Source organism: Pelophylax lessonae, assembly GCF_965119305.1.
Source record: "Pelophylax lessonae genome assembly, chromosome: 12".
NCBI classification, from domain to species: Eukaryota; Metazoa; Chordata; class Amphibia; order Anura; family Ranidae; genus Pelophylax; species Pelophylax lessonae.
Genome location: NC_138779.1, coordinates 182,601,832 through 182,627,933, shown reverse-complemented (window position 1 = coordinate 182,627,933; position 26,102 = coordinate 182,601,832). Strand labels below are relative to the sequence as shown.

Below are 26,102 nucleotides of genomic sequence, written 5' to 3'. Positions count from 1 at the left end.
TTCTAGTATGCATCGCATGCTAGCACATTATATTACCTTGCAGGCGAATCTGACTTTTTTTTTTTTTAAATACCTTTTCTACCACTTTAATGTGGAAATTTAGCAGACGGAATTCTCTGTGATCATGATGCACTGCCTGGCCTTTGAACCTAGGTCAGCTGGCTTAGAAGAGGAGCCAATAACAGGGATTTTGGATAAGCCATTCCTCTCACTATAAAAAAGGTGAGGTCACAGAAGCCATACTGACAATATGCTTTAGCGGAGATAAAAAAAATAGGAAGGCATTAGTGTAGGTCTTGAGGCACTGTCTGGTCTGTTAAAGTAGATGTAAACCCTTACTGCACTTCATAGAAGTAGCAGAACGCTGTGTATTTTAAAGAATTGGGGTGTGGGGGAGGAGGGTACCTTTCAGGGGCGTAACTACAGGGGTTGCAATTGCAACCAGCCCCATGCTCCAGGGGGCCTGTGCGGCTCCCCTGTACACCTGGATAGGAGGGGTGGCGGGGGGCAGCATGTAGAGAAATCACTGTCCTTTTTCCTCCTGTAGTTGCAGGAAGCAAAAATAAGGAGATTGGTGCCTCTGTATGCTCCCCCCTCCACCCCTCCTATCCAGTTCACTTGTGTTCTGCTGTCTCTGGGGCCCTGTGTGCTTCCCTGCCCCCCCCCCCCCAATGTGCCCCCTTCCCTCTCCTGCCAGCTGCTGCAGGGGATGTGTCACAATAGAGAACCAGGAAGGGTTCGGTAAATATGTAATTACCAGCTCCTTCCTTTTCTGAATGGACAGAGTCATAGTCAGTGACATTGTAAAAAAATAAAAATAAAATGATAAAAAAAGAATACAAGTAAAATACCAAAAAATAAAAACTACTGACACCAGTGGGTGAACTTCCAGGATTGCAAAGGTCACACTTGCAACCGGGCTCTGGCATTCCGCAACCACGGGGAGACCTTAAGATGGCAGGAAAAGGGCCCACTGCAGAACTTGTAAAGGGGTCCTGCTTCGGGCTAGTAATAAAGGGCCCTGAAACGAGAGTAAAGGGCCCCAGAATCAGTGGGAAGAGCCCCAGGCTTGAAGGGAAGGGGCAGGGGGGCCCTTCATGGTTTCTTCCACGGGGGCCCTGAAGGTTCTAGTTACGCCTTTGGTACCTTTTATCATACTTTGTTACAGCTAAATGCTACTGATGTCTTTACAGTCTGTCCCTGTGCACATGCAATACAGTGATAACAGGCTGCATGTGTTCTTTCACAGGGCACATTTCTTACTTGTTGCAGTCTTTCATTACATTAGCACTCCCACATTTGTGATGCAACACAGAGCAAAGGCAAGGCATGGATTGGACAGTGTTTGACCCAGAACAATAAATTGCTTGTCTCTTTAACGAATTGGGACAAGCTAAGTGGATAAATACATGAATGTAGGAGTTATGATCAGCCATGACACTACAAACAGCATCCACAACATGTGGGCTTGTCATTACAAGGCAAGGCAGACAAACAGCATAGAGAATATAACTACACTAATACCTAGGTAAAACAACAAAAACTTTTTAAAGTCTACAGTGCCTTAAAACATATTTTGTGGTATTATTTCATTGTTTACCTTATAGTAATTTTTTCTGTGACCATCACTTTTAACATGTTTTCTCTTCCAATTTTTGCAACTGGATTAAATGTAGAATTGTGTAGCCCACCACAAGAGGGAGCTCTGTTCTCATCTACAGTCACATACCTGCTTAACAGTTGTTGAGTCAACACATCAGCCACACTGAGAGGGCATGGTTTTCAGTGAGTCAGCTGACTCAGACTTACATTGTGAATAGAAGCAGTAAAGCAAAACCAAAATACAGCACTGAAGAGCTGGAGGCAGTGTTTGCATTTGTAAATCATAAGGCTTCCCCCATTCATATATAATTACAAACTACATATTAAAACAATGCTTTTAAAAACATATACAAACACTGATACTATTACTGTAAAAACATAATAAAAACACAATAAATTTCCTTTAATAAAAAATAGACCTTTCTTATAATTGTTGAAGGTATCCATAAACAAGAAAGAAAAGAAACGGTCTAAGCACGTCTAGTGCATACAACCCTTTACAAGTCCTGCTTAGCGTTGCCCAATGCAGCCTGTCATTGATTTTGGCTGTCTGCATCACCTGTGCCTCCTGGGCACCCAAAATGCCATTTTTTAAAATTTATGTATGGGCAAAACCGCTGGTGTGCATGGGGCCTATATAGAGCCGCAATAACTGGGCACAGCTCACTCCTAGGCCAATGCAGGATACAGGATGTATTCTGTTACAGAGGTTATCCTTAGGGACTAGTTTGAGGGTAAAGATAAGCATAGTGTTTTTTGTCAGGATTTTTGGGGTTTAGCTAAAATTTGTATTTCTGTTGTACTCCGTACTGAAACCAAATCCCAGAAACTAGTTTCTGGCGCCAAAAAGGAATACAATAAAAAAATAAAAAAAAAAAACAGACACCAGATAAAGATGGCTGCATGAAGAAGGCTACATGGACCTCAGTCAATATCAAGGACTTTCCAACTTCCAAGCCCTCAGAGAGCCCACAGAGAAGCCAAGGTAAAACAATAATAGATAATAAATTCAAACCCTTAAAGCGTGCATATCCTCAAATTTTTTATTAAAACTACATTAAAACTAACACTGAGGCAGATAGACAAAGAGCAACAGAAGGGCTAAAATAGTTTTCCTAAAAAACATTATTTCAGGCCACTTCTATTCCAGTCATTTGCCAAAAAAGCCTAAGCATTTCATCACATCATATCTGATGAGGAAAGTCTGAATATCCCATTCACCAGTTTACATGACCATATAACAATGCTTTTGGTCATATACAGTTAGGTCCATATATATATATATATATATATATTTGGACACAGGCACAATTTTCATACTTTTGGCTCTGCATGCCACCAGAATAAAATTTAAACTAAACAATCCAAATTAATTTGAAGTGCAGACTTTCAGCTTTAATTCAAGGGGTTAAACATAAATATCAAGTACAAATTGTAGGAACTGCAACCATTTTTTTATAAAGTCCCCCCATTTTCAGGGGCTCAAATGTAATTGGACAAATGAATAGTATCCTAAATAAAAAGTTAACTTTTAATATTCTGTTCAGAATCCTTTACTGGCAATGTCTGCCTGAAGTCTGGAACCCATGGACATTACCAAAGACTGGGTTTTCTCCTTTCTGATGCTTCGCCAGGCTCTAACTGCAAGCTGTCTTCTGTTTTTGTTTGTGGGTCTTTCAGCCTTTAGTTTTGCCTTCAGCAAGTGAAATGCATGCTCAATTGGGTTGAGATCAGGTGATTGACTCAGCCATTGAAGAATATTTCACTTCATTTCCTTCAAAAGCTCCTGGGTTGCTTTTGCAGTGTGTTTTGGATTATTGTCCATCTGTACTGTGAGGCGCCCTCCAATCAACTTTGCTGCATTTGGCTGAATCTGGGCTGACAGTATATCTCTAAACATTGCAGAATTCATCCGGCTGCTTCAGTCTTCTGTCACATCATCAATAAACACCAATGGCCCAGTGCCACTGGAAGCCATCCATACCCATGCCATCACACTGCCTCCACCATGTTTTACAGATGACGTTGTGTGCTTTGGATCATCATGAGCTGTTCTTAGCCTTCTGCACACTTTTTTTCTTCCTGTCATTCTGGTAAACATTAATCCTAGTTTCATCCATCCAAAGATTTATTTTCCAGAACTGGTCTGGCTTTTTAATATGTTTTTTTTAGCAAAGCCTAATCTGGTTTTTCTATGCTTCCGACTTATGAGTGGTTTGCACCTTGTGTTGAACCCTCTGTATTTGCTCTTGTGAAGTCTTCTCTTGATTGTAGACTTTGGCAATGATACGCCCATCTCCTGGAGAGTGTCCGTCACTTGTCTGGATGTTGTGAATGGGTTTTTCTTTTCCATAAAGAGGATCCTGCGATCATCCACCACTGTTGTCTTCCGTGGATGTCCAGGCCTTTTTATGTTGCTGAGCTCACCAGTGCATTCTTCTTTCCTCAGAATGTACTAAACCATTGATTTGGCCACTCCTATAGTTGCTGCTATCTCTCTGATAGATTTGCTTTGTTTTTGAAGCCTTACAATGGCCTGTTTCACTTGCATGCTCCTTTGAACGCATGATGTAGGTTCATAGCCATAGATTCCAAATGCAAATATCAGACTTAGAATAAACTCTAGACCTTTTACCGGCTTAACTGATGAAGAAATAATGGAGTAGCTCACACAAGGCCATGAAACCGCTTTTGATTCAATTGTCCAATTACTTTTGGTCCCTTAAAAAAAGAGGGGGGGTTAGCTGTTCTTAAGAGCTGTAATTCCTAAACCCTTCCTCTGATTTGGATGTACATACCCTCAAATTAAACCTTAGAGTGTGCACTTTCAGACCATATCCATATAATCACTATATCTTGGATATGTTTTGGTAAATACCTGAAAAAATCTAAAACTGTGCCTGTATCCAAATATATACAGTATGGACCTAACTGTACATTTCTGTTGAAGTAGATGTCGAGTTTGGGTTTGTTGATTGTTCTTTTCAGAAGAAGCATTTCTGCAGGAAATGAATACATTTTGGCCCTGCTATTACTCTTATTTGTCTATCTCAACAAGTCTGTCAACATAGCTTTAATTTTTTGTTTTAACATAGAACCCATTTAATTTGAGAGGAAAGACATCATATTCCCACAAGCTCTGTTTGTTCACTTTCCTCTCATTTTCACTGACCACCGTGAAGTGCCTGGCACCAGTCCATGCCATAATCACACCTGCAAACGTCCTTGAAGACACAGCACACTGCTATGATGTCTGTAGACAGATGGAACCCAGCATAAAGAAGAGCGAGAATCTCTTACCTAGGAGCATCAAAGCTGTCATAGGATCCAACCGTGTAGTGTCTAAACAAGCGCTTGGCTTTGTCACTCCGGCTCTCTGATAAGATACAAGCAGAACAAAAATAGTGTGAGGATTACATTAAATGTTTAAATAGTAATTTAATTAAATAGTTTTTAATTTTTTAGGAAATTGTCAATATAACTGACACATTTTTTCCATTTTTTGTTGCAGCTAGGCCATATTTTCAGCTTTAATTTAAATGTGACCAATGTGTAGCTGCTCTATTATCAGACAGTGAAGCATCCTTGATAGGTGCAGCAAAAAAAAAATCAATACCAGGCAAAGTCACCTTGAGATTGTGTTATTTTCACTGAAATTTCAATGACGGCTTCGACAACAGAATTGTACTGGGGTGAAAGGACAGCGATATATATTCAATGTGCTATGTTACTAAGTAGGAACACACCTGGGGGTGATTTACTAAAACTGTACAGTGCAAAATCTGGTGCAACTCTGCATAGAAACCAATCAGCTTCCAGATTTTATTGTCAAGGCTTTCTTTTTTATTTTTAACCAGTTGCCGCCTGCCCACCCCAGATATATACAGGGAGGCTCAGCTGCGCAGAATCACGTAGATCTACGTGATTTGGTGCACGCAGACTCGGCGGCGCGTGCGCGCCACCAGAGCCGCACTTCCACTGTGTTTAAACACAGCGGGAGGCGGGCCGTGGGAGGAGCGGCAGCGATTGCCCCGGCCTCCTGCGATCGTCAGAGAAACTGACAGAAGACCCGCCTGCTTATGTAAACAACAAAGCAGGTGGGTCTTCAGTCACACAGGCTGGGAGAGATCAGGAGTTTCAGCTAAACTGAAAGCCCAATCTCTCTGTGTGTCCGTCCCCTCCGTCCCCCCTGACAGTGAGTAAGCACCAACAGGCATAAATTAACCCCTTTGATCACCCCAAGTGTTAACCCCTGCACGTGTCATTTATACAGTAACAGTTCAAATTATTTAGCACTGATTACTGTATTAATGTCACTGGTCCCCAAAAAGTGTAAAAAATGTCAGTTAGTCTGTCCACCGCAATGTCGCAGTCCCGCTAAAAATCGCTGATCGCCGCCATTACTAATAAAAAATAAAAAAAGTCCAAAAATCTAAACCCGTAGTTTGTAAACACTATAACTTTTGCCAAACCAATTAAAATACGCTTTTTGGGATTTTTTTTTTTTTACCAGAAATATGTAGCAGAATACAATTTGGCCTAAACTGATAAAAAAAATTAATTTTTTTTAATTTTTTATTGGGAATGTTTTATAGCAGAAAGTAAAAAATATGGCGTTTTTTACAAAATTGTCGAACTTTTTTGTTTATAGCGCAAAATCTAAAAACCGCAGAGGTGATTAAATACCATCAAAAGAAAGCTCCCTTTGTGGGAAAAACGGATATCAATTGTATTTAGGTACAGCGTCGCACAACCGCGCAATTTTCCGTTAAAGTAACGCAGTGCCGAATCGCAAAAAATGGCCTGGTCATTAATGGGGTAAAACCTTCCAGGGCTGAAGTGGTTAAAAAAGAGCTTGATACATATCTAAATGCACTAAATATAATTGGGTACTAGTCTTTAAAGGGAATAACACTAGGGATGGTTTATCCAAATAATATGCAACTGCTAAAATAGGAGAAAGGAATACATAATAATAAAAAAAAAAATAGTATCTAATCAGGTCCCTTTCTGAATGCTGTTGCTTGATTGGCTTGAGTACCTACTGCTAATGATTAGATTATTTTTTTTTTATTGTGACTTTATTCTGGACTTGAGAAAAGATCAGTTTTCACCTGACAATTTTTCATATTTAAAGGGCAGTTAATATCCACACGCCAGATGGATTTTTATCTTGTACTTTCTGGTGATGTCGGATGATATGGCAGCCATTGACTGCATTATAATTCTGTATTTTGACGTTTCTGGGCCCTTTGTGGGAGTCTGGACTAGCCTGAAGGGTGTGGTTGAAGCAAGAAGTGTGATAGATGAGAGGTATGAAGTCCATTCTACTTTGTGATTTCCCTCAAATATGGTTTCTCCCATGGATGGGTATTATTACAGACCAGAGGGGTAACTAGAACTTTAGGGCCCCGGTGCAAGAAACCATGAAGGGCCCCCTTCCCTTCAAGCCTGGGGCTCTTCCCACTGATCCTGGGGCCATTTACTCTCGTTGCAGGGCCTTTTATTACAGTCCCGCAGTGGGACCCTTTCACAAGTCCTGCAGTGGGCACAGTGGTGGAATGCCAGGGCCCGGTCGCAAGTGTGACCTTTGCGATCCTGGAAGTTCACCCACTGGCGTCAGTAGTTTTTATTTTTTGGTATTTTAATTGTATTATTTTTTATCATTTTATTTTTTTACAATGTCACTGACTATGACTCTGTCCATTCAGAAAAGGAAGGAGCTGGTAAATTACATATTTACCGACCCCTTCCTGGTTCTCTATCGTGACACATCCCCTGCAGCAGCCAGCAGGAGAGGGGAAGGTGCACAGTTGGGGGGAGAACAGGGGAGCACACAGGGGCCCAGAGACAGCAAAACCCAAGTGAACTGTGTAGGCGGAGTGGCAGGGGCAGCATACAGAGGAACCAATCTCCTCCATTTTCCTCCTGCAGCTACAGGAGGAAAAAGGAGGACAGTGATTTCTCTACATGCTGCCCCCGCCGCCCCTCCTATCCAGGTGTGCAAGGGAACCACACAGGCCCCCTGGAGAATGGGGCCCGGTTGCAATTGCCACCCCCGCAACCCCTGTAGTTACGTCATGGTTACAGACTATGATGTTTAACTTAAATAGTATTGTTACGGTTTTTCATAAAAAAAGGGTTAAGCATTATATGATGCAGGAACAAACATTAAAAATATACTACAGTTTCACAGTACAATTGTTTTTCCTTGTGTCTCGCCATTATTTTAATGTGTTTTATGAAAATGCTGTTTCTTTAACTTCTGTAAACCAATGACAGGTAACATTTTTCAAACTCAGTAACTCCGTGTCATCCATATTTATTTACTACGGATACTTCTAAAGCGCCATCAATTTACACAGCGCTTTACATATAAATTTTGTGCAGTCACATCAGTCATTGTCCTCAAGGATCTTATAATCTAAGGTCCCTAGCTCGCATTCATACAGTATCTCACAAAAGTGAGTACATCCCTCACATTTTTGTAAATATTTTATTATATCTTTTCATGTGACAACACTGAAGAAATGACGCTTTGCTACAATGTAAAGTAGTGAGTGTACAGCTTGTATAACAGTGTAAATTTGCTGTCCCCTCAAAATAATTCAACTCACAGCCATTATTGTCTAAACCGCTGGCAGCAAAAGTGAGTACACCCCCAAGTGAAAATGTCCAAATTGGGCCCATTCAGCCATTATCCCTCCCCAATGTCATGTGACTCGTTAGTGTTACAAGGTCTCAGGTGTGAATGGGGAGCAGGTGTGTTAAATTTGGTGTTATCGCTCTCACTCTCTCATACTGGTCAGTGGAAGTTCAACATGGCACCCCATGGCAAAGAACTCTCTGAGGATCTCAATTAGGCCTCGACATGGTCTACAAAAGAAGATGAGTGCACTTTATCAGCATCATATCTAGAGGTTGTCTTTGGGAAATAGACACATGAGTGCTGCCAGGATTGCTGCAGAGGTTGAAGAGGTGAGGGGTCAGCCTGTCAGTGCTCAAACCATATGCAATTCTTTTTTTCAGATCCTCAGAGAGTTCTTTGCCATGCGGTGCCATGTTAAACTTCCGGTGACCAGTATGAGAGAGTGAGAGCGATAACACCAAATTTAACACACCTGCTCCCCATTCACACCTGAGACCTTGTAACACTAACGAGTCACATGACACCGGGGAGATAAATGGCTATATGGGCCCAATTTGGACTTTTCCACTTAGGGTGTACTCACTTTTGTTGCCAGCGGTTTAGACATTAATGGCTGTGTGTGGAGTTATTTTGAGGGAACAGCAAATTTACACTGTTAGAGTCGGTTCACTCTAGCGCGACTTGTCAGGCGACTTGTCAGCCTGACAAGTCCCACTCCCTCGCGGTCCATTGACTGCTACAGGACCCGTTCTAATAGGAGCGAAACAAGTCGCTCCGACTTAGAAAAAGGGTCCTGTACTACTGCGGGGGGCGACCTCGGAGCGACTTGCATAGACTTCCATTATGTGAAGTCCATGCAAATCGCTCCGAAGTCGTGGTGCATGGGAATGCACAAGTCGCCCCCAAAGTAGTACAGAGTCGTGTCGCCCCAGTGTCAACCGACTCTCATACACAGGGCCGCTGATAGGGGGGGACCACCAGCCCTCTTGTAGGGGGCCCAAACTCACAGGGGGGGGGGGGCCCACACAGAGAGGGGGATTAGTGATGGACAACAAATACAGAAATCTTCCTCCAGCACCTGAATCTGATCTGTCCCTTTCCCTGCTATCAGCTTTTATCTGTTGAGAAAGAGACAGTCGTCCCTCAATAATCCCCCTCCCTGTGTGGCCCCCCTCCCAGCACTTATCTCTGCTCAGTTTATTTGTAAATTGTAACTTTGTTTCTCTCTCTCTGTCTCTCTGATCACTCAGCTCCAACTGCCCAGCCTGTATATTTTTCTCATCTCATCTTCTTTTTTATTTAACATAGTTTTTTTTTTTAGATTTAACAGGAATTATGCGATTTATGTTATATTTGTGTCTGCTAATAGTGATTTTGTTGTAATTTTAGCTAAATATATCTTTAATATTTTCTTGGGGGGGGGGCCCTGCCAGGTAGTCTGTACGGGACCCCGCGATTTCTAACAGCAGCCTTGTTCATACAAACTATACACTCACTACTTTACATTGTAGCAAAGTGTCATTTCTTCAGTGTTGTCACATGAAAAGGTAAAATTAAAAAATATTTACAAAAATGTGAGGGGTGTACTCACTTTGTGAGATACTGTACATAAACATACAAGAACCAATTTAGACAGGAGCAAATTACCCCACCAACATGTCTTTTTTACTGTGGGAGGAAACCGGAATACCTGAGAGGAACCCAAGCCCATGCAGACACAGGAGAACCTGCAAACTCTGTGCAGGTACAGCCATGTTTGGGACTTGAACAGGCAGTCTTAGTGGTACCAGGCAAAAGTGCTAACCATTTAGCCACTGTGCTGTCCATCTATGGCATACCAGGCAGGCTATCTCAAAAAGTGTCCCCAGTCTGCTAGACATTGTCAGAGAAACTCTCTGCCTTCAAACATTGTAAATCTTTGCTCTGTTCCTACAAGAATGGGCCCTTGGCACATAATCATGTTTCACTTTTTCTTTCTCATCTTTAGCAGTTCACACCAAACATCTCTCCAAAACCTTTGACACTCTAATTAGCGCTTTAGTACTGATACCTTCTTCTGACCTCCCTTTACTTGCTGCTACTTCAGAGATAAGACTGATTCAATAGGAGCTCAACTTAAGCTGCAATCAACTTGCCAACCCTACTTGCACTCCTCATATGATCCCCCATGCAACCTCTTTGTCTTTGATCCAACAACAGAGGAAAAGTCTCCTTTCGCCTTGCCTTTTCTCCTCCCAATAGCTGACCTCTATGGTACATTAGTTTTTTGGCAATTTAATTTAGGTACAGTATTTTTAGGTGTTGGAAATTCAGTCCCAATAAAAATTTTACCTGAAAAGAATAACATTATCACAATTATAAAAGTATAATAACCAGTAACCTCAGCCTACCCTCTACACCTAACCCAACCCCTAAGGCCCCTTTCACACAGGCGGACCGTTCAGATCCGTCTGTCCGTTTTTTTGGTGGATCTGAACGGTCCCCCCATGTATTCCTATGGGGCATCGGATGTCAGCGGAGACATGTCCGCTGACATCCGACCCGATCCGATCCGTCAAATCTGGACGGATGGAAACCCTATTTTCCATCCGTCCAGCGGATCGGATCTGATGGGATCGGGTGAGAACGGACTGACGGTCCGTTGACATCCGATTTCCCCCATAGAGATGCATGGGGAACTGTCAGCTGTGTCTCCGCACACAGAGCGGAGACACGGCTGTCCTCCTGCTGCTCAGCGGGGGATCGGCGGCTCGATCCCCCGCTGAGAAAAACGGACTCTGTCCAACGGACGGAGTGTGTGAAAGAGCCCTAAATCCAAATATGGACCTTAAGTAACCAAATCCTTAACATGAACTTACCCCAAAATCTAATGCCCATTGTCACTAGGACTGCAAGATCCAAAATGTTTCACCAGAAAAGGAAGTTATGGAAAATCTCCCAAGCTAGACACACTACCCAAGACTAAAAGAAAATGGTTAAGCTTTAGGCATATTTTAAAAATGTACTATACCAGGCATAATGATCTCAATCGTTTTAGCTTTGGAATGCCATTTGCTAAACCTTTGCACCTCAAACTCCAGAGACCAAAGTATCACACCGGGTCTAGCCCTACAATATTTGTCAATTATTACCTACTTAACTTAGCTAAAAATAATTTCTGTTTCTGGGTTTTTACTTTCTTTAAGTCTGCTTTCAAGAACACCCAGATCCCACCCATTATTAAAATATTAATCTCTTAAACTTTTACCAGCTGTCTAATTTTTTGTCAACTAATTCCTACCTAATCCTATTCATTTGGGCCTTCACTCCTTTTCAATGCCGGAGTCCACCAGCAGATCTGCCCACTCAGCAGGGGATCTCTCTGCTGATCCCCACTAAGCAGGCAGGTGACCGGTCCGTGTCCACTCTGCCACAGACACAGTGGGATATAAATGGACTGCCTGTCTGATTCCATCTGACTGTTATGTGATCTGCCAGACGGATGGGGAACTTCTTTTTTTAGCGGATAGGATCAGATCAAATGTTGGCGGGTGTCAAGGGACACCCACCGCTCCATGGAGAGCAATGAATGGTCCGATTGGGTCCACCTGAAAAACTGACAGTCAGTGTGAAAGGGGTCTAAATCCTCCAGCTCTTACAGAAGACCACCACTGACATAAATACACAATAGTTTGAAATTGTTCTCAAACATTTAGGTTCACAGCTAAAACTGGCCATACTTGGATTGAAATTCAGCAGGTTCAGTAGGGACCAGCCAAACTTCAATCCACGTATGCTCACTGGGGTTTAACCACTTAAGCCCCGGAGGATTTGGCTGCTCAAAGACCAGGGGCTATTTTGCGATTCGGCACTGCATGACTTTAACGGACAATTGCGCGGTCGTGCAACGCTGTACCTAAACAAAATTTTTTTCCCACAAACAGAGCTTTCTTTTGGCGGTATTTGGTCACCTGTGCGATTTTAACTTTTTGCGCTATAAACAAAAAAAGAGCGACAATTTTCAAAAAATAACAATATTTTTCACAATTTTTTATATTAAATTCTCAAAAAAAATGTAAAAATTAAATTTTTTCAACATTTTAGGCCAATTTGTTTTCTGCTACATATTTTTGGTAAAAAAAATAAGCGTATTTTGATTGGTTTGCGCAAAAGTTATTGTGTTCACTAACTACGGGAAAGATTTATGTTTTTTCTTTTAACTAGTAATGGCGGAGATCTGCAATTTTTTTTGCGGGACTGCGACATTGTGGCGGACAGATCGGACCCTTGACTGACATTGACACTTTTGGGAGTACCAGTGACATTACTACAGTAATCAGTGCTATAAATGTGCACTGTTACTGTAAAAATTACACTGGCAGGGAAGGGGTTAACTTTATTAGTGATCAAGGGGTTAAGTGTGTCCCTAGGGGCGTGATTCTAACTGTCAAGGGGCGTGGCTGGTGATGTAACCACAGAGACATACGATCCTACATAGCAGGATCGTGTAGTCTCTGCAGTTACACCAGGGAGAATGACAGACGGCTTTGTTTACATCGGCTGTCTGCCTTTCTCCCTCTCCTGCGGGAGATCGCGAGTGACCGGCGGACATCGGAGCCGCCGCTCACTCGTGCGGGGATGTCAGGGAATATGCGGGGGCGGGAGCCCGCCTCAGGCGGCACGTGCTCGCCCCCTAGAGGCTCGTGGGTGAGTGACGTACCAGTACGTCACTTTGCCCAGGAGGGGCTGACCGCCGCAGTATATGTACTTGCGGAGGTCGGCAAGTGGCTAACAGAAGTTTATTAACCAAATGACTTCTGTTCAACTGACCTTTTGGAAACTTTTCACTCAATCAGTGCTGCAGGCTATAGACTGCAGCATGATCAGTGTATTCTGACAGTGGGGGAAGTCTCCCTCTGTCAGAATCTAAAGACACAGCGAGGAGGATTCTCCCATCCACGCTGAATGAGTAGATGGGGGAATCAGGTCAGTTGAGCAAACAGAAATGGACTCATCTATAACCATTCTTAGTTCCTAAGCTTGACCATTCATATCATCATAATCTGTTGGATCAGAAAAGTATTCTAGAGAAGACAAACCTTTTGTTTTTTTTCTGAATCTTAAAGTGATTCTTAAAGGATATACATTTTGTTTTTAAAAAAAATATTTATAATCTTTGGCAAGTGTCCACCATAAGAAGGGCACCTAGGGGGGCACTCATGCAGGCTTGCTCCTTAACCCTGCTGCCTGCATCTATAGGCAAAGACAGCGTGGCTCATCCTCACCCTCTGCTCCCTCGTCATAGGATTTAATTGACAGCAGCAGAAGCCAATGGCTCCCGCTGCTATCAATCTGCCCTGTGAGGAGGGAGCCTCTACTGTCGTGCACAGCGCTAGATCAAGATCATTCCCAGTTAGTATATGAGGGGGCTGGGGGTAGGGAGGTGCACATAGAAGGTTTTTTTTCTTACCTTAATGCAGGAGTCTTCAAACTATGGCCCTCCAGTTGTTCAGGAACTACAATTCTCATCATGCCTAGTCATGTCTGTGAATGTCAGAGTTTTACAATGCTTTATGGGAAGTGCAGTTCCACAATAGCTGGAGGGCCTTAGTTTGAGGATCCCTGCCTTAATGCATAGAATAAAAGTGCAGGACAAACCCACATGAACTATTCCTGGGTGTCCCCGTCTTGTACATGGTTTACCATACACATGGTTTTCCAATACCAGTTGCACCTGCCCCCCTTACACTAGGAAGGAGGCTATAAATTGGCTATAAACTAAGTTGACTTAAGTGAACCTTTGCACAACATAGGTATTAGTAAATTTTGACGATGTAACAAATCAAATCCAAAGTAAATCTAACTGTCGTAAAGCCAGCTTAAGTCTTCCCCACAAAAATTTAAATTCAGCAGCTTCAAGTCCTGTAGCTGTTGAGTTTTAATATAAAGACACTTACTTGCCCCTGGATCCCCACCTGAGCCGATTCTTCAATACGCTTCAGGTGCAGGAGCCAGAATCTTCACTAAGGGAAACCGATAGTGAAGCCTTGTGGCTTCACAGCCAGCTTTCAACTGCACATGGGCAAGTCGCACTGCTCTTTCTAATTGGTCCTGCAGTCTTCTGAGACCTGTGATGTGTCACAGAAGGCAGCAGGGGAAGGAGGGTGGTAGCAAACTCCCACTCAGATCACCGCAGTGATCTGTCCCGAAGCGGGGGAACAGGTACCTGTCAAAATCAGGTACCCACTCCCCCCCCCCCGCCCCCCCCCCCCCCAAAAAAAAATGTGCCAAAAGCAGGGCTTTTTTCAGCGGGATCGCGGGGAAATGCATTTCCGCCACCTTCAGCACTGACTGTATGCAATGGCAGGGGGTGCTTGGGCGTGCTTAAGGGTCTATTGATGACGGCTGCTGGGGTATCTATTGTGACTGGTGGGAATCTATTTTTGCATGGGGGTCTATTGTTGCTGGGGGCTCAGTTGTTGTTGTGAGGGATCTACTATTAAGGGAGGGGGTCTATTGTTGCTGGCTGCTGGAGGGTCAATTGATGCTGGTTGCTGGGAGATCTTTTGCTGCTGCTGGGGATCTATTGTTACTGGGGTGCATCCATTGATGCTGGGGGGGTGGTCTATTGTTGTGTGTGGGATCTACGGTTGCTAGCTGCAGGGGATCTATTTTACTGCTTTTCTTCTTATTAACACATTCCATACAAATTACTTAGCAACACAAAATTATACTTTGTTCTTTATTCTCTAAAAGAGGTGGTACTGGGAGGTGGATAGGGGGTGGAACCAAGGGACAATGCTTGGAGGTGGGTAGAGGCAGAGACAAGGGGTGACTCAAAAGGTGGAGAGTTCCTGCACCTATTCACTGAGGAAAGAAACCCTGGCCAAAAGTAAAGGCTCTTTCACATGGCCGCTCCGATTTCTTCCTCCGCTGCGGCACTTTTTTTTTTTTGACGGACAAGGATGACACTTGTGTCATCCGCTCCGTATGTCCGCATATCATCCGATCCGTTTGCGGATGATATACGGACATAATGTATGTCTATGGGGATTGCGAATGTCAGCGGATGACACCGCTGACATCCGATTTTGCTTCCTTTCTGTTATTTTAACGGAAGAAAAATAGGGTTCTGTTCCGTTCCAAAAAACGGAACAGAACTGAAAGGACGAAAATCGGATGTCAGCGGATGGTCATCCGCAATCCCATTGACAAGCATTATTTCCGTATATCACCCGCAAACGGATGGGGTGATATACGGACATACGGAGTGCCCGTGTGAAAGAGCCCTTAAGGAGGAAGAGTGGAACTTCATCTTTTGGTGTAAAGTTCTGCTTTAAAGCCTCGTACACACGCGTCGAAATTCGGCCGGGAATTTTCGTCCGACGACCGATCCGCCGATTTTCGGCTTGTTAGTATGGTGCTCTCGACAACCGACTCCGACTTTTCGGCTGAAAAAATTCTGGTGTGCAGGCTATAAAATGTTTGTCCTCCGTCAAAACACGTCCGATTTTCGTGCAGTCAGTACAGATTTCGACAGGGAAAAATCTTATGAGCAAGACTGGGCATGCTCAGAGAAGAAAGAACACAAAGAAAGCAATCCAACACATGACATCACTTCTGAAGTAGAATTCTGTCGTGCGGGAAAATTTGTGTGCAGTCTAGAGCACATTCCAACCAACAAACACCACTCTGGACAAAAGACGGACGACCGGTCGGCGGAAATTCGTTGCGTGTGTACTAGGCTTAAGAGATACCTTTCAGAACAAACACAAAGCCTGTTGACTTGTGTTGACAAGCACATACTCCAGGGCTTTGATTTATTGACCTGAAACAGGTGTATTGTATGTATGTCAGCTCTCAGGCCACCCAATATGCTCACATCAGTTCCAGGTCAGAGACTTGCTTGATTAGTGAAGTAGGACAGCATTGGAGCATGCACCTGCAGAAACAAGTCAGCAAAAAGCAGCTCCCATGTTTCCCCCGACGTGTTCCTTTTAAACGTGAATATTCCTTGCAAGTACTACTTGATCTATCTGCTGCCTTTGACACAGTTGGTCACCATCTTTTCATCTAGTCTCCGAGGTCTTTTGGGTTGACCAAACTATTCAATCCATTTCCTCTCCTAACAGCTGGAGTGTCACGGGTGGGGCGGGGGATCATTAGCTGGTCTTTTAGTATTAACGCTGCACATTGCACCCTGGGATGATTAATTAGCAGCTTTATATTCAAATACCATCTGTATGCCGGTGGCGCTGAACTGTATTCTTCTGCATGTGGCTTCTCATTCCCTCTGCTGGCCAATGCTACAAAGTGTCTCTGCTTTATTGGCTTCTTTCTATTGTAAACCTATTCAAAACTGGATAAATAATTTAAATCATATTCAGATCTGTTAAAAATTTCCATCCTGCCTAACACTCCTGTACTAAATTGTTTTCACAATGAACAATGCAATGCCGTTCGCGATGGCTGTGAACAAAACCCAGTCGGGTCGAAGCGCGTTTGCCGACATGCTGTTTTTACTATGGAGCTAATAAAGTGAATTTTTACTTCATCCTGGGAATGAGATGATCGTCTTTTTCCTAATGCAGTTATCATTCCCGCACAACAAGCCTTCCATCTAGTGATCAATGCTGACTCTGCACTATGCTCATTTCCCCATATTAAAGTCCTATCAAAGTCATACTGCTTTCTGCTGAAAATCATCTCTTCTCTCCACCTCAACCTTGCTAACAAAAGCATTCCAAAATCATTCTATGCGTTAATCATTTCCCAATTGGACTAATGTCATTGTTTAACCACTTCTGGACATGAACGTTTTGCCTCCATAATGACCAGGCCATTTTTTTGCGATTCGGCACTGCGTTATTTTAACGCACAATTGCGCAGTCGTGCAACACTGTACCTAAAAAAAATTGATGTCCTTTTTTTCCACACAAATAGAGCTTTATTTTGGTGGTATTTGATCACCTGTGCGATTTTTTTTTGAGCTATAAACAAAAAAAGAGCGACAATTCTGAAAAAAAAAAACAGTATTTTTCACATTCTGCTATATAACATCCACCCCAAATAATTAAAAATAAAAAATTTTCATCATTTTAAGCCAATTTGTTTTCTGCTACATATTTTTGGTAAAAAAAAAATCCCAATAAGCTTATTTTGATTGGTTTGCACAAAAGTTATCGAGTCTACACCTAGGGGAAAGATTTATGTCATTTTTATTAATTTATTTTTTTTTTACTAGTAATGACGGCGATGGCTGCAATTTTTAGCAGGACTGCGGACAGATCGCACCCCTGACTGACATTTTTGACACTTTTGGGGGTATCAGTGACATTACTACAGTAATCAGTGCTAAAAATATGCACTGTTACTGTAATAATGACACTGGCAGAGAAGGGGATAACCCAGTGGCGATCAAAGGGTTAATTTTGAGCCTAGGGGAGGGGCTTGTGGAATCAGCACAGAGACATGTGACTTTATAGGGGCCGACTGTGGCCAGTGGGAGTAGAAAACGTCTCAGCATTAGTGGGAGAAGGGTCAGCAGAGGTTAAAAAAAAGGAAATAGCGCCTACGGTCAGTGAGAGGAGGAATAGCGCTTCATCACTGGTACAAGTGGGAATAGTAGTGCCCCATGATTTGAGACCCTGGAAGGAATAGTGCTCCATCGTTGGTGTCAGTGGGAGGAATAGTGCCCCATTGTCGGTGTCAGTGGAAGGCATAGTGCCCCAGCGTTGGTGTCAGTGGGAGGAATAGTACCCCATCATTGGTTTCTGTGACGGTACTAACCGTCACTATGTGTGACGGATCCCCCTGTCCCTGGATTGTAAACCCCTTCGTGTCATTTTCCTATGAGTTTGGGACATTGCCCTTTTATTGCATTTTATTTTCCCTTTATTCATCCTCTGAACAACTGAAGATGGCATGACTCATGGCATTGAGTTAATGTAATGTAATGTTACAGCCCACCCCCCCCCCTCCTGTTTCTGTGTCTAATTGTGTGGAATCATGACAGACAATGGTCTGGGCGGGAGACATCTCTTCGCAGGGGGTGTGTATTAAGACTGCCTGTTTCAATGTACAAATGTTCCGTTCCCATTGGTTGGTCCTTGTCCCCCCCCCCCCCTGTGGCAAGGCTAAGGGGAGTTTCCCTAACTGTGTGTAAAACTGTATGTCTTGGAATTTAATAAACAGTTCTTGCTTAGACTCACAACATAGAGTGTCATCTCATGTTTGTGGGAGAAGGCTATACCAGCTCTATCTCCCTTCGGCTTGGATCGCTAAATCACTAGCTATGGTAAGAGCGGTTCCTGCTCCACTCGAAAGCATCCCTCACACTAGGGGGGAAGAGAACATCTCTGGCGGCGAAACCCCTCTTTCCATGGGGGCGGCCACTACAGTGTCAGTGGGAGGAATTGTGCTCCATCGTTGGGTGTCAGTCGGAGGAATAGTACCCCATCGTTGTGTGTCAGTCGGAGGAATTGTGCCCCATCGTTGGGTGTCAGTCGGAGGAATTGTGCCCCATCGGTGTCAGTGGGAGGATTAGTGCCCCATCGTTGGGTGTCAGTGGTAGGAATTGTGCCTCATCGTTGGGTGTCAGTGGGAGGAATTGTGCCCCATCGTTGGGTGTCAGTGGGAGGAATTGTGCCCCATCGTTGGGTGTCAGTGGGAGGAATTGTGCCCCATCGTTGGGTGTCAGTGGGAGAAATAGTACCCCATCGTTGGGTGTCAGTCGGAGGAATAGTGCCCCATCGGTGTCAGTGGGAGGATTAGTGCCCCATCGTTGGGTGTCAGTGGGAGGAATTGTGCCCCATCGTTGGGTGTCAGTGGGAGGAATTGTGCCCCATCGTTGGGTGTCAGTGGGAGGAATTGTGCCCCATCGTTGGGTGTCAGTCTGAGGAATTGTGCCTCATCGTTGGGTGTCAGTCTGAGGAATTGTGCCTCATCGTTGGGTGTCAGTCGGAGGAATTGTGCCCCATTGTTGGGTGTCAGTTGAAGAAATAGTGCCCCATCATTGGGTGTCAGTGAAAGAAAAAGTACCCCTTCGTTGGGTGTCAGTGGAAGAAATAGTGCCCCATTGTTGGTGTCAATGGGAGGATTAGTGCCCCATCATTGGGTGTCAGTGGAAGAAATAGTGCCCCATCGTTGGGTGTCAGTGAAAGGAAAAGTACCCCATCGTTGGGTGTCAGTGGGAGGAATAGTGCCCCATCGTTGGTGTCAATGGGAGGATTAGTGCCCCATCATTGGGCGTCAGTGGAAGAAATAGTGCCCCATCTTTGGTTGTCAGTGAAAGGAAAAGTACCCCATCGTTGGGTGTCAGTGAAAGGAAAAGTACCCCATCGTTGGGTTTCAGTGGGAGGAATAGTGCCCCTTCATTGTCTGTGGGACAACAGCATTGGACTTTGTTACCAAACACAGTCTGAATGAAAGGACAAGGCAAATGGCCTCTAATGTCCTATGGCTTCAGTTCACTTCAATAAGCTGTGTTGACTGTGTGCACTGAATAAAATGATAGAACATATTGCATTTTTGCACAACAAAGTGCATTCCAATATGTTGCAAAGCGCTGTTGCAGAAGGTAAAAGCATTAAGGCCTGGTTCACACTAGTGCAATTTCAGATGTGACTTGGTTCGCACAGAATAACATGTCAATGGAAATCACATTCATTTCAATGGTTCCTGTTAACATTATTGCAATGCCACTGTGATGTGACTTTTGGGAAGGTACAGGTTCTGCTTTGGGGTGATGCAGCAGGATTTTGTGCCACATAGACTTCAATACAAATGCACTAAAACTGCATGTATAACAATCTTTTTAGTGCATCTTTGGCAGAGTTTTGTATAGCCTCCTTCTAAAAAAAAAAAAAAACGCACCCACATGAAAAACGCACTACAAAATGGCCCTTACAATTGGATCAAGTCACAGCTGCTGGTGTGAACCTAGCATAAAGTGGTTGTAATAAAAAAAAAAAAATCCTGTTTCTTTAAAGCACATTTCTGTGCTGTAAATACCTGGTTGATCCTACCTGATCCTGTGTCCCTCTAGGTGTGCTGACCATGGTAATCATGGCTGCTAGTCCATGATACCCTAGTCAGTTTACATGCCTCAATCATCTTGCTGTGTGGTCAGTCTTTCCCTCTCCCCCGCCCCCTCCCCCTCCCCTCCCGCCACTATTCTGTGTGTGGCTGTAGTCACTGAGCAGAATTACTAGAATCTCCTGTTATAGAGAGCTATATTGTACAGTGTGTATGTTTTGTTAAATGATGCAGCTCAATACCTTATTTCACAGCGCTACTGTGCGGTCACATGACCTCCCTGTTGACATCAGAGGGGAATCTCAGCCCCTCCCACTGTAGTCCTTAGGGAGGGAAGGAGAGCGGTGGGAGGTCATGTGACCGCACAGTGGCAGGAAAGTGTGACAAGTGTGTAAACCTTTCACTGACAACAGTTGCTTGTTGTTAAAGTGACAAACTCGAGTGTAGAAGAAAAAATGTATTCAAGTATATATTCTATCCTAATTGAAAAGACAAGAACTCACTGCTCAAGGTGGTGTGATTGCCTGATGACTCACACCAGCGCATGCCCCGGCTCGCCTCCGTGAAAACTTGATAAAGGAAAAGGAATTGGTAGCACTCCAGGTTGAGTCAAAATCCAGATTTACTGACTGGACATCCAAATATGACAATCATGACAAGGTAGACGCGTTTCACACACTGACTGTGTGCTTAATCTTTATTACTAATGATTATATTCTATCCTATTGCTCTCACCCTACTCCAAACTTTTTATTTTTTATTTTTTTTGCTGCGATCCAACTTTCTTGGACCATGGAATGTGTAATGTGAACATGTCCAGAACTAATGTGTACTGCTTATTTGAAACATAAATGAGGGGAAAGGGATAGGTTCGGGAGCTCACGTAGGATGGTAACCGGCGGCAAAAAAAAAAAAACCTCGAAATCAATATCTTTAAAAACAGATACCTGGACTAATAAGTAGTGTATGTGTATGGATTATTTTTGGAGAATAAGGATATTGTTTAGTGTCACTTAAACATCAACTCGACAGAACACTATTTGCATATAACATTGCATATAACATTACATTTAAAAAAAGTTAGGTATGTCTATATAGGTGTTTTAGTTTGTTGTCCACCCTACAATGTAATACTTTTGTATGTGGCTTACTCATACCCTTGCTTGCTCTATAAAATGAAAGCTGAGTAGTAAGTGTGTTTGAGCTGATTCATTCACAGATGTACAATTAGGTAAATCAGCACAGTGACAAATCCATTGATTAGTTTTCTTGCGTCATCCCTGGCCCTTTCTTATCCTGCCAACAGTATTATCTCCACAGACCTGCCCTGTTTTTTTTGTACTGCATGTCCTTTTATTGTCATGATGAGCACTACAGGTCACATTAACTGCTCAACACATGGAAGTGATTCACACTGAACTGAAGTACACTGTAACAACCACTTGGTGGCAGCAGATTGACATTTCTAGCATTCACTGAATCCTGAGCACATGGCTGCTGGGGTGAGCTGGAAGAGAGTTGTGCAGATCTGCCATCTCTGGATTGGAACCTTGCCTTTTTTTTTTTTTTTTTTTTTTTAGTGTTTGTTAGAACTTCATTGAAATGTCACAAGTGACATTTTATTAGGTTTTATTGACCACAGCACAATGCAATTCTGTAGACTGCGTTGCACCACAGAGGAGAGGGAAATGACTGCATGCAAAGCCGCCTTTAGAAATGATGAGGCCCCATAAAGCAAACCTCACAGATCCCCCCTAGTACCCCCTATCAGTGGTCTTACCCACTACCTCAAACTCTTTTCCATCTGCACCCCGACTTATGCCCTGTTCTACTCCCCCGCATTCCCAATTACCCAACACTCTACATTCTGCATTCCATACATCACCCATTATTCCACACTCTCCACCCCTTATTATTTTACACTCTGCATCTCACATGTCCCATTACTCCATACTCTGCAACCCCAATTGCTTCAAACTCTGCATCCCCTATTACACCACATTCTGCAGCCCTTGCATCCCCCATTTCACCTCATTCTGCACCCCTTGCATCTCCTATTACACCTCATTCTGCACCCCTTGCACCCCCAATTTCACCTCATTCGGAACCCCTTGCATTCCTTATTACACCTCATTCTGCACCCCTTGCATCTCCTATTACACCTCATTCTGCACCCCTTGCACCCCCAATTTCACCTCATTCGGAACCCCTTGCATTCCTTATTACACCTCATTCTGCACCCCTTGCATCCCCCATTTCCCCTCATTCTGCACCCCTTGCACCCCCTATTACACCTCATTATGTACCCCTTGCATCCTCCATTTCACCTCATTCTGCACCCCTTGCATCCCCTATTACACCTTATTCTGCACCCCTTGCACCCCCCATTTCACCTCATTCTGCACCCTTTGCATCCTCCATTTCACCTCCTTCTGCACCTTCGGCATCCCCATTTCACCTCATTCTGTACCCCTTGCATCCCCCATTACACCTTATTCTGCACCCCTTGCATCCCCTATTGCAACTCATTCTGCACCCCTTGCATCCCCTATTACACTTCATTCTAGACCCCTTCCATTCCCCATTTCAAGTCATTCTGTACCCCTTGCATCCCCCATTACACCTCATTCTGCCCCCTTGCATCCACCATTTCACCTCATTCTGCACCCCTTGCATCCCCTATTACACCTCATTCTGGACCCCTTGCATCCCCCATTTCACCTTATTCTGCACCCCTTGCATCCCCCATTACACCTCATTCTGCCCCCCTTGCATCCACCATTTCACCTCATTCTGCACCCCTTGCATCCCCTATTACACCTCATTCTGGACCCCTTGTACCCCCCATTTCACCTCATTCTGCACCTCTTGCATCTCCCATTTCACCTCATTCTGCATCCCGTTACACCTCATTCTGCACCCCTTGCATCCCCAATTTCCCCTCATTCTGTACCCCTTGCATCCCCCATTACTCCACATTCTGCACACTGTGCATCCCCCATTATTCTATATCCCCTTACTCCACACTCGGCATATTCTGCTTCCCTCATTACCCTGTACTGTGCCCCCCTGTATCCCCCATTCCACCTCACACTTTACCCTTTGCATCCCCCATTTCCCTTCACTTTGCATCACCTATTTCCCTGCATCCTCCATTACGCTGTACTCTGCACTGTCTGCATCTTCCATTTGCTACACTCTGCTTCCCCTGCATACCCCTGACACACCCCTATCTTCAGGATTTAAAGAAAACCTTCACCTGGAGGGGGTGTGCTCACTGACCCTCAGACCCCTTCTGAAATCCAGACAAACTGCTAAAAACATAAATGAGATGATTTACCAAAGTATTTCTGTCCATCTAGTCCCGTGTTTTTTACAGCCCTGCCAGACAGCACAACCAGATGGATGACGCCAATTTCTTTGTTACAGTTTAGACTGTGGAAGGACTACAGTGGTGTCTGCACTCAACCCCCAGCCTTCTGACTGGGGAGTAAAGGAGCAGAAGGAGACTAAAGGTTATCTCTATGATCACTCTGCTCTCTCTTATTAGGATTTTTATTGTAAAAGTTAGGTACTTACAATAGTTGCACACTTCCCTACCACCCTTCTGAGTCCTGATAGGTATGACCTCATGTCTGTCTTCATACCTAGAAATCCACAACTTCAAAATCTCAATATAAAAATTGCCCCTGTAACTACAGCCTACACGATTATTTTTCTTTTTTTTTTGGGGGGCGGGGGTATCATTTTTTTAGATCATTTATAAAATGTGCAACTATCATGCTCCGCTCTTTTCTCTGCCCCTCCAGACCTCACTGGACCACCGGGCAGTGGAAGAAATGGGGGCAGCTGGCTCAGGCTCTCAGCACCACACTGATAGGCTGAGCCAGCTGGCATCTGGGTGGATTCCAAACTCATATCAGGATCCTTGCAGAGCCAGGGCCGGCTCTGATGTCAGCTAACAGTGGACTTTAGCCCGCTGTTGGCTGAATTTTGATCATAGGATTACAGAACTAAGTGCACTCCTGTGACCCGGAAGAGAAGCAGAGCCAAAAGAGCTTCAGTGATACGTCCCTTTAAAAATGGATTTTTGTAAGATCTTACCGTAAAATCCTTTTCTCTTAAGCTCATTGACAGACGTAGTCTTCTTGATTCTCAAGAGCTGGGTTATGTTGTCTCCGCAGGAGTAGGACTAGGCAGAAAGACAAAACGTTCTGGCTCCACCTTAGGGGCAGTCCCTGAGGGTATATCCTCCCTCTCTCTGCTACAGGGAATCAGTTCTGTTTAAAGCAGTACAGAGAATTTAACCCAACCCAACTCAATGATAGAGGGGCGGGTACTACGTCTGTCAATGAGCTTAAGAGAAAAGGATTTTACGGTAAGATCTTACAAAAATCCATTTTTCTCTATCGCTCATTGACAGACGTAGTCTTCTTGATTCTCAAGAGCTGGGACATCCAGAAGCAGTGCCACAAATGAGGGGTGGGATTGACAAAATCAAATCCAATCTAGAAGGCCCAACCGGTGCCAAACTAGAAGTTTTAAAGGCTCATTATAAACAAAGAATGAGACTAAAGAAAAAATTTTCCAACGGAAAAAAACCCTCGAGGTAGACCACTGGTCTCCTCAAATTGCGGCCTGCAAAACCTTGCGGCCAAACGAGGCATCAGACGATGCCATTACATCAACTTTATAATGTTTAGAAAAGGTATGCACCGACGACCAGGTAGCCGCCTTGCACACCTGGACCACTGACGCCTGATGGCGAAAGGCCCATGACGCACTAAGTGCCCGAGTGGAGTGCGCCTTAACAGGGAACGGGGGCTCCCGACCCTTAATAGAATAAGCCTGCACTACCGTCTGTCTGATCCATCTGGAAATGGTCGCGGCAGATGCAGGCAACCCCTTTTTGGGTCCATCTGGGATCACAAAAAGTGAATCCGTCTTGCGAAACGAGTCTGTCGTTTTCAAGTATACCCTGATCGCCCGAACCACATCCAAGGAGTGTAAAGCAAACTCTCGCGGATGACTGGGCTTAGGACACAGGGAAGGTAATACAATTTCTTCATTCAGATGAAATTCTGAAACCACTTTTGGTAGGAAGGATGGATTCGGACGAAGAACCACCTTATCTCTATGAACCACCAGATATGGTGAACGACAAGATAATGCGGCCAGTTCTGACACCCTGCGTGCAGAAGTAATAGCCACCAAGAAGGCCACCTTCTGGGACAACGTGGGTAGAGGAATCTCCCTAATATCTTCAAAGGGAGGTTTCTGAAGAACCGACAACACTAAATTAAGATCCCAGGGGGGTAACGGCGCGTGCACTGGCGGAGCCAGATGTCGCACCCCCTGGATGAAGTTCCGCACCAAGGAATGAGTAGCCAAAGGCTTCTGAAAGAAGATGGCTAATGCTGAGACCTGACCCTTGATAGTACTCAAGGCCAGTTTCTGCTCAACCCCTTGTTGCAGAAAAGCCAATATTCGACTAATCGAATAAGACCGAGGACGGAACCCCAAAGGTTCACACCATGCAATGTAGGACTTCCATGTGCGATGATAAATCTTTCTGGAAGTCGCTTTCCTTGCTTCAACTAGAGTAGGAATAACTGAAGCTGACAAACCTTTGTCCTTCAGCACCTGGGTCTCAATAGCCAGGCCGTTAAAGCCAGCGATCGTAAAGCAGGATGGAAGATCGGTCCCTGAGACAGTAGATCCTCCCTGAGAGGAAGTCTCCATGGGACGTCCGCCACCAGTCTGACCATGTCGGCGTACCAAGCTCGACGAGGCCAGTCCGGAGCTACCAGGACTACTGGGATTCCTTCCTCCTCTA

At 44.2% G+C, this 26,102-nt stretch overlaps 1 protein-coding gene across 1 annotated transcript in view; it reads right to left on the bottom strand.

Annotated features, from left to right (window-relative positions):
• Positions 1 to 26,102, bottom strand: part of SHANK1 (SH3 and multiple ankyrin repeat domains 1) — a 964,213-nt gene that overhangs the window by 299,394 nt on the left and 638,717 nt on the right. The window contains exon 14 of the mRNA XM_082273843.1: positions 4,903 to 4,978. Within this exon, the coding sequence (XP_082129969.1) occupies positions 4,903 to 4,978 (76 nt within the window). The remainder of the gene's footprint in view (positions 1 to 4,902; positions 4,979 to 26,102) is intronic.